The 9,936-nt window shown below is 36.2% G+C and overlaps 1 protein-coding gene across 1 annotated transcript; it reads right to left on the reverse strand.

Annotated features, from left to right (window-relative positions):
- Nucleotides 1-3,260: 3,260 nt before the first annotated feature.
- EXL7 (EXORDIUM like 7) lies at nucleotides 3,261-4,786 on the reverse strand. The gene has a single exon (XM_006853366.3). The coding sequence runs from the start codon at nucleotides 4,501-4,503 to the stop codon at nucleotides 3,496-3,498; it is 1,008 nt and encodes a 335-aa protein (XP_006853428.1). The 5' UTR covers nucleotides 4,504-4,786; the 3' UTR covers nucleotides 3,261-3,495.
- Nucleotides 4,787-9,936: the final 5,150 nt, after the last annotated feature.

The following is a 9,936-nucleotide window of genomic DNA, read 5'->3' on the forward strand; positions in this document are numbered from 1 at the left end:
AGTCAAGTTATAATCATTCTTGGCTATAATTATTTATTAAGATTTAGATTGAATTTGTGATCTGACCGGTTGGACTATTGATTGGGGTTTTGTCAGGTTTAGTGTTTGGGTTTGGTTGAAAATAAATCAATATTTGATAGTATTGGCCAATCATACCAGTTGGTTTTAATCAACTAGCTAAAGAAATTGGGTTAAATTTTTAATACATTTTATATTTTAAACTATATATTTATATCTTTATTTGTCTTTTTCAAGAATCTTGTCCTATCTGCTCGACCAATGGTTGGGGTAGTTTTGATTGGATTGAATCCCTTGTGATTTGGTGGCCAGTGCTATCACTGCTCTTGGCCACTAACTTATATCTGGGAGATAGAAGTGTATCATTTTTCTTCACGAAGTTCAATAGAAGTTCTTTCATAATTTGAGCGAGTTCACATTTGCTAGCATCTTAGGGCTAGAGGTGACCTTCCTATAACAACAATTCGATTTCACATTAATAGCTAGGGGCGAAGTAAATGCCTATATTTTTGCAGAACGAACATGGATTTTGAAATACGGAGCATGGATTTCTACACAAGGTTCTTCGACACATGGGAAGGGCAAACCTTTACATCGATCATTGTAGCTTGAACATTATGTTCGTAAAAAAATATAGGATTTCAAGTTCTAAAAATAGTGTATATTGCGGTAAATTATCTAGACCATTTATTTTACCCTAAAAATAATTATTCATAGATGCGTAAGATCTATACCACTTTTTGAGTTTCGAATTTCATTGTCAATATTAAAAATTGATTTTTGCGCCATCGTGGAGATTTTTGTTGCCAAAAGTGCTTTCCGATCGTGGATTTGAGGTGAAGCTGTAATTTATTTTTATATACCCTAGTCCTTATAGAAACCTCATCCTAAAACAAATTGAATTTTTATATACCCTAGTCCTTATAGAAACCTCATCCTAAAACAAATTGAATTTTGAGTTAATCTTTCCCTCAAAAAATTTAATGGTTATTGTTCAATCTTGGGACATCACTTCTTTTAACCATATAAAGAGTGCAAATTAATTATTTTTCTTATTTTCCTCTTGAGATTGATGACTGGCTTCTAAAGATTATATTCCCAAAATTTTAGGAGTCCAAAAAATTATATTTGGATTGAGTTTTGAGGAGCACATGAACAGCATACTCTTACGAGCATGAAATCTTACTTGTAAGAATACCATGAATTTTAGGTCATGTGGGGCGCATGTTTGCTTTTAAGGCGTGGTTTCCATAAGGTTGCAATCTAAAAACAATCCAATTAAGGGCGCACTTTCAAATTTTATGGTAAGATATAATTTTGACGTAAAATATTATTAGGATTCTTTCAAAATCTATTTTTATATTTAATTATAAAATTTTAAATTTTAAAAATAGTTAAAATCAAGTAGATCTATAAATATATGAAAATCTTGAAAATGGACGATCTAGATAATATCATGTAAAAAATACTATTTTTTAGACTCAAAGTATTCTTATTTTCATAGTCCCAATATTAAAACAGCCTCTTCCAATAGAGTTTTGAGATGCATCTGTCGAACAAAAGTTGCAACCTCGTACAAACTTTTTCGTTGCCTTAATGGCATGCTCTTTATTGGTTCCCATTATAATATAAATATATATGGACTCAATGACTCAGAGGAACATGACCAAACCAATTTTCAGACTCAAACAGCTTTTACCTCTCTCTCAAACTTTGACTCATCCATTATTTTATTTTTTCATGCAACTCTCTTTGACCTCTCTCTCTTTCTCTGGAACTAGATTCCAAGGTTGAGATTTTATGGTACCAGCAAGCAGTTATGCTCCCCCTTCTGAAGAAAAACTTAAAGTGGGCTCATCTGCTTGGATCGTTTCAAAATTAGCTTGATAAAAAATCGCCTATCAGGATTGGGAATCGGTGTGGATTAACCCGATTTGTAGTTGGAACTAGGGATCGGTCTATCTTTGGCTTACTAGAGAATTGTGCAATCTGGATTGTTTGGTTTCCTTTTTGTTTTTAATTTTTTTGAAAATTCAAATTATTATTTAAATTATTCAAGAGATTCTCACACTCGAGAAAAGGTCCAATTTTCCGATCTGGCTTGAATTCCTAGATGGCTGGTTGGCCTAATTGATCAAATGTCAGAAACACTACCTTGAAATAATCTAAGAAGGAAAATGGTTTGATACAGCTGCAGTTCTATTAAAATAAGTAAAGACTCACCTCATAACTCATCAAATATTACAATTCAAACATTGAAAAACCTTTGCATCGATCATCTCGGCTTGAATGCTATGGTTGGTAAAAAAACAAATTAGGATTTTAAGCTTTCAAAATAGTGTATATTGTAACAAGTTATCTATACCATCCATTTTGCTCTAAAAAGAAGTCCAATCCATGATTGTGGAGAATTCTTTATTTTCATTTAATCTCTAAGATGTGTCGCATGCTGCTGTGGTCGCTAAAACCTCATCCTTCTATTAATCCTCAAAGCCCACAAAATAGTATGTTATGGCTCCAATCCCAACTTACCAGTCCACACAAAGGCTAGGACTCGAAGCAATGTTCGCAAACTCAGCCAAGTAGTGTCTACTCAGCTGAGTTACTCTGGTTGGGGTCCCTGCCGAGCTCAAATTATCCCGGGTTAGGGGTCCAACTCAGGGATATTTAAAAAAATAGAAAAACCATAAAAAAATCCTAAAAAAAAAAGAATTTATTTGAGATTTTTTTTTTTAGTGTTTCCTATCATTTTGGCAAAGATTTGTTAGTGTTTTGGCCATAAATAATTACTTTTATATTTTCCCATCTTTTTTAGATTATTTCAAAAATACCCCACCCAGAAGTTGATGTTTAAGATCTTTTTTTCTAAGCTACATCTTTTAATCTCATTTTGATGTGTTTTGCTTCATGTTACTTTAAATATATATTTCCTATTTCTTGAATTTTTTTAGATTTTTTTATTCCACTACTCGAGCCGAGTTACTCTGACTTGACCCGAGTACTCGGACTCGGCCGGAACAGTTGGTTCCACCATTCATTTTAGTAGCCAGGACAAATAGAAGTGGAACCATTTTGGGAACAAGAATAAACAAATCAGCAAAGTTTAGAAATGGTTTGGTTGGGAGGATACCTTCCCGGAGGAGGAACACATGTCACTCCAGATAAATTAATACCAGAAGGAGAACCTTCTCACATGAGCATTTGAAAGAGAGATTAAAATTCATGGTTGAGAAATCCATAAATTAGAAAGAACCAACTTATAATAGATTACACATACAAATGAACAAAATATATCCAAGCTTGGGATCTTCATAGTGCATCTCAAGGAAATGGGGGTACCATACAAACTCCTCCAATATCTGTCTATTCTACTACACAAAACCATACTAGTGGCAAATGGAGGGTTCAGATGGTCCATCTAAATGGATGAATCCTCACCATCCATTCTCACTAATTTGAAGGGAAAATGGTGGAGCTCTAGTTAATGGCATTGGGACCATAGCAAGAGCTCTTCTCACGGTTCCATATCCATTGCACTAGGAACCTCCTCCCCTTCACACCATTGACATTATAAGCCCTTCCAAGTGAATCAAATGACACCACTCCCACATACCCACCCCCTCCCCCAGATCCAAAAACCCCTACACACACATCAGCTATCTCAGTTGGGGCTGTAGGGTCATCCCCAGCATACCAAGCATTGATCAATGGATTTGAGGCCATTTCAGCTAATTCATGCCCTATAACACTAACCATCCCATCCACCCCTACATCCCCATTAGGAGGCCCCATGACATTCCCTTTTCTAGGACTAGGAGGATCCATATAGCTAGGCAATGCAAAGGGGTAGGCACACATTGTGGGACACTGAGCCCCACTATAGCCAACCCATGCATAAGGCACGGTGCTGCCCACTATGGCCGGGAAGGTGAAGTAGTGGAACCCACATACCGCACGGCAAAAATCTTGGACTTCAACGTCGGCAGACGTTAGGACTAGATAGAGGCCGCCTTTAGTGTCGATTGTCGACCTTGAAGTAGCGGCCTCGATCACCGATTGTATCATTAGGCGAGTTAAGGAGGTCCCATGGGAGTACGAGGAGCCTGAGATCTCACCTGCTAGGGTTATGTCTCGAGTTACGCTGGCTCCGGTTTGGTCGGTATAGAGGGAGATGGTTCTCCACCACTCCGACACTGAGGGGGAGGGGGCGCCAGAGAATGAGAGGGAGAGGAGGAAGTCGCGAATGATTGACTGGTGAGAGGGGTTCCAAAAGCCATACCATATGATATAGAGTTTGATCGGGGAGCTTAGTACCGGTCCCATGTGGTACTCCAGGTTCAAAAGCTCCGATGGTTGCTCGAGGGCCTTTGCGTCACCAAAGTGGTGACTTTCCGAATGCCGCTGGGCATCAGCCTCTTGCTTGAAATTGAAAGAGAAGAAGAAAAGAAGAAGAAGGAAAAGAGAGTGGCACCAGGCACCTAGCATTGCTGGTGCTAGTGATGGTGTGGCTACACACCGGAGTCTTGGTGCTGGTGATGGCACATATGGTGGTTGTGAGGCTAAACAATTAGTATTAGTGTTTGGGGTGGTGGTAGTCAAGAAGGGTTGGAGGGAAAGGGAGAGGGAGGGGACCTTTTAATGGCAGAGGCTTGGGAGAGTGGGGGGTGCTTGGTTGAAATTTTAATATTAATAGGAATTGGTCTTCACATGGAAGCACTTGAAATTTTTGATTGGCTTCCCAAAAAGAGGCTTTTGAAATCAGGTCATATAATATGGTTATTTCAGCTAGTATTTCTCTATTTTGATGGGGGCTAATATCTCTTAGATATTTTAATGGAGTTGATGATATAACCTTAGGTGTGTTGGCTTCAATCCCGTTTAGATAGGGGGGTGGGTGGCCCCATTTCTAATTTTTTATTTAAACTTTTATTTAAGTAAGTGTTGGGTATAGGGATTCTATTTGGGATGAAGTTTCTATAAGGCTGAGGCTTTATAAAAACAAAATAAAGCGTCGCGTCAAATTTTAGTTCGAAAAACACTTCCGGTAACGGAAATCTCAATGATGGCTCTAAAATCAATTTTAAGTACCGACAACAAAATTTGAAACTTAAAAAAATGGAACAGATCTTGCAGATCTTTGACCACTTATTTTGGACGGTCTAGATAATTTGTTACAATGACACTATTTTTAGAGCCTGAAATCCTAATTTTTTTTCACAACCATAATGTTCAAACCAAGATGATCAATGTAAAGGTTTTCCAATGCTTGAATTTTAATTTTCGATGGGTTATCAGGTGAGGCTTTACTTATTTTGATAGGGGCTGCAGCCCTATCAAACCATTTTCCTTCTATTTGTAGTGAATATTAATGGAGTTTTGGGGATGAACTAAGTTTCTTTCTTTTCATTGATGTGATATGTTTACATTTGATTATTCAAGGTTTAATTTTTGTCTGATTTTGAATTGACATTGTTTAGGTCCCCTAGTGTTTGATTTTGCCCATACATGGTTGAACTTGCATGTGCTTTCGGTGCACATGGTTCTAAATGAACTTGGCCAAGGCACAAACCCCAAGCAAATGAATTTGGAGACATCTCTCTCTCTCTCTCTCTCTAACGCCCAACAAAATTTGGAGACCCCTCTCTCTCTATAAATATCTTCTTCTATGGTCCTATGGTTTGGTGGAACCAGTCGTTGAGGAGAGGTGCATGTGATGATATGTCTGCCCAATACACATCACTAACCTTTCTATAATCAGGAAGACTTGGGACCATGACAATGGTCAATTAGCATTATTGCTAATCTTTTGGTTCCCTTGTGATTCATTTCATTTTCCTTTTGCTTTTGATTTGTCCATTGATTGATATGGACTTTTAGCCTACTTTCTCAGTCGTAAAACAACCATTTTATACTCTCCAATGTCAAAAGACACAACTTTCCGAGATATATTAAAGGAAAAAAATTATCAGGCACCTCAAGTCGGGAAAATATAGTTCAAGTGCCGGAAAATTTACCAGTCAATTGTCTCCCCTTAAACCATCATGGATACAGAAAAATGGATTTTATCTCTTATAAGATCCATTATGTACCATGTTTTTTGGATGGTTAATTTTAAGTCTCTACAATTATACGAGATTCGCACTATTTTTGAAGCTTTTAAATTATGCATTTAGATGGAAAATAGCAGGTTGTCTCAAAGATTTTCAGTGCCAATGCTACATTTTCTGGGATGTTTTGAAGTGCAGCTTTACTAAGATTTGTAAAGCCGCGGCCTCATAAGAACATCACACTTATATCAATCTATGCTCTTAAAGAGAATCAAATGTGTCCCTTATAACTAAAATTTTATACTCCCCACTGCACTCATGATGGTTAAAAATATGAGTCCATGCTTTCAAATTTATGATAATTTTAGAGAAACTTATTCCATATTCTTTTAACCTATTCCAAATAGCCAATCGTTCTTTTAATCAAACTTCAAATTGCCCATCAAATGAGATGTAAATGGGTTTAGAGATTTATCAAAATACATGTAATTCAAATTTTAAGTATATTGAAAAAACTTCTCATAAATTTATTCTTTAGATATGTATATATCTATTAAGTAATGATCCTATAGGACCTTCCCCCACCCATGTGTGTAGGACCCTCAAGGATCACCATTAAAGTTGACACATATCTTTAAAAAAGTTATCACATGGGTGTGATACTTGACTTTTCTAGAGATCCGTACCAACTTTAATAGTGATCTTTTGAGGGTCCTACACACATAGGTGGGAGAGGGTCCTATATGATCATTCCTTATATCTATTAAGGAAATATATACAAAAGAGAATTTTTACTTTTTGTCAAGGACATCATAAACACTATTGTCCATCAGATTTCAAATCGAATGACTGTAGGATTGTTATTGACTAGACAAGTCAATTTTTTTTTTTTTTTCAAACTTCATAACATACCCCCTGTCATGTAATTTGACATCTAATGGCTAGGAGTACTTGTGACCCCTTTATAACAAAGGTAAATGATCCCATAGCATACAATCTTTTTTTTTCTTTTTTTTGGGTAAGTCATTGGGGGAGAAGGCTCTCTACCCGTTTTTCATTAATACTTAAAAATATAAAAGATTACAACTCATTTCTTAACAACCCTGGAATAGGGCACTTGTGACAAATCATGAAGTAAAGCAAGAGAAATAAAGTCCGGCGGACGAGAACGCCGAACAATGGCTTGTGAATGAGATGTGGCCCTCTTTGCGAGAATATTAGCCACCATATTGGCCTCATTAAAAACATAGGTAATAGACCACCAATGATTAGAAAGACATTGTCTGCAATTTATTGCAATCGTATATAACTTCCAAGGAGATTGAGAATGTTCATGAATAACATTAACGAGCAAGGCTGAGTCACTTTCAATCTGACGAGAAAAACATTTTAACTGAACGGCTAGGATCAAGCCTTCTTCACTAGTAGAGAATTCCAAATAATAATTGGAAGCAATTCCAAAAGGTTTGGAGAACGCTGCAATAAAGTCACCATCACAGTTCCTGATAACACCACTCCCACCTGCTGGACCTAGGTTATGCAAGAAAGCCCCATCAATGTTTAGCTTGAAGTGATCACGCCATTGGGATAGCAAACTGGTCTTTCTGTTGACGCCAAGTGAATACTAGATTATCAATGATCGTTTTTTCTGACACATGATATACTCAGGATTTAACATCAACAACTCCTGAACATGAGAAACAATCTATCGACGCAATTGTTCCCTCATGATTGATCTTGATTGAGAAACTCTTCGATTGCGCTCAGCCCTTAAAAACCAGATAGTTGTGAAGAGTAAAGAAATCCAAATATTACATAATTCATTGGATTGGAATCTGAAAAAACCAACTTCTCAACATAATCAGGGCAAAAGGGCCTGGTATGAATCGCTTACCGTACCGTCATGCAAGAGATCTCCATATAGTCAATGAAAAATCATAAAGGAATAGTAGATGACAAGGACTATCATCACTATTTTTGCAAAAGGGACATACAGAAGGAGCTATAGCTATCTCATGCTGTTATAGGAGAGAGAGAGTGGGTAGCCGCTTTTGGAGAGCCAACAAAGAGAACCAGTTTTCTCAAGGATGACATTTTGATGACTACAAAGTTCTGAAAATTGGCTGCAAGGTATCCTTGTCTTGGAGAAACTCCCAAACCTCTTTAGTTGAGAACAATCCACTCCCGGAATGAATCCATATAAGAAAATCCCTATGCGAGTATAATGGGAGGATAAAGCTCTCAAGCTCGTGCCATATACAATCCAATTTACTAATGGGACATCCAACATTAAAAGGACATGCCTGTCCAACCTCCTGCCGTATACAATCCTATTTACGATCCTTACGACTTCTTCATTGAAAGTCAAAACAAATTAAGGTAGTTCACATTGGTAAATCGGATTGGAGTGATCAATTTCTCTTGCTCTCTTTTACTAACTAACTAAATTGTTTTTGTAAGTGGTTTTTATTTTACTTCAAAATATTTCAGAAGATGAAAAAAAAAAAACTATTTCACTTTATTTAGGAGCACGAAAACTTCATAAAATTTTGAAAAATAATATCCAAAATTTTTTTTTCAATTGGAAGGCTAAAAAAAAGCATAACATGCGTCCAAAATGACAAGGTTGGAAGTATTGAACAAAAATACGGGGACTTATAACCTCATTGAAGAACTAAAAGTATGACTCTTGATAAGGCATAATACTGGATTAAGATTCGTACAACCCGCCCCAAATAGTTGGAAAAAAACTTTGATGATGATGATAAGTATCCAATCTGTTTTTGTATACACATACTAAGGACCCATTTCAAAAGCTCAAAATATACAAAAATCAAATATTTTTGCAAGGAATGAGCCTATTGGCCATGATTAAAGGAGATATTTTCTAGGGCATAGGATACACACCACAATAGAGTGACAACAAAAAGCTAAATATAGAAAATGTAAACAGTATGATTATAGACATGAGATATGATTGTACTTCGTTGGTGTGTTTTCAACCCCTGCAGTAGATAATCCACACAAATAAGAAGAAAATGCTCGATTTATAATTTTAAGTAAAAACTCTCATTTGGTAAGATATAAAGATGTTTTAGAAAAGGGAAAAGTTTATATAGAGCTGAGGCTCTAAACAATCACATTCGAGCCTACCTCAAAAATTTCACTAGACAAGATTGTTTTGATGCCCAAATATCCTTAATGCCCAAATATCCTCAAATTAATCATCTCGACATCAAGATGCATGGACATGAGAAAAAGTTGATTTCAAGTTTTTGAAATAGTGTATTTTGTAATGCATTTTTTAACCGTCAATTTTCAAGATTTTCAAGTTTTCATAGATATGTCGATCTACACCATTTTTTAAGCTTTAAACTTTATAAATAAAGATAAAAATATATTTTAAAGCTATCACAAAAATTTCCAGCGTTGAAACCACATTTCTCGATACTATTTGAAGGTAGGCTCTAATTTGATAGAGCCTAGGCTCTATACAAACTGCACCTTTTAGAAAATCCTCTTATCACTTATGCCCTAAGTCCATTCTTGAGATAAGACATAATCCACAACATGACAGTTTGAGTTCCATTACTACCACATGGGAAAGGACTCAATTCTCCTTGATCTACCCAAAAAGGATGTTTTAAAAAATCCTCCTCTGAATTTTGCGTCCATACCCACTTTTTCTTTTCTTTTTTGCCCTTCAAATTACCAATGCTTTGTACTTCGGATCTTTGAGTTTCAAGTTTCAGTTTGACATTGCCAACATCATACCTTCAAGGTCTAAACTATGTTAACAATACTTCGAATGAGATATGCAGTTGAGGTTTCAGATAATTTCGAACCTTCAAGTTCTATGCGACATATCTTA

The sequence above is a fragment of the Amborella trichopoda genome, chromosome 2, assembly GCF_054954075.1.
Source record: "Amborella trichopoda isolate Santa Cruz 75 chromosome 2, AtrichopodaSantaCruz75HAP2 v2.0, whole genome shotgun sequence".
NCBI lineage: Eukaryota > Viridiplantae > Streptophyta > Magnoliopsida > Amborellales > Amborellaceae > Amborella > Amborella trichopoda.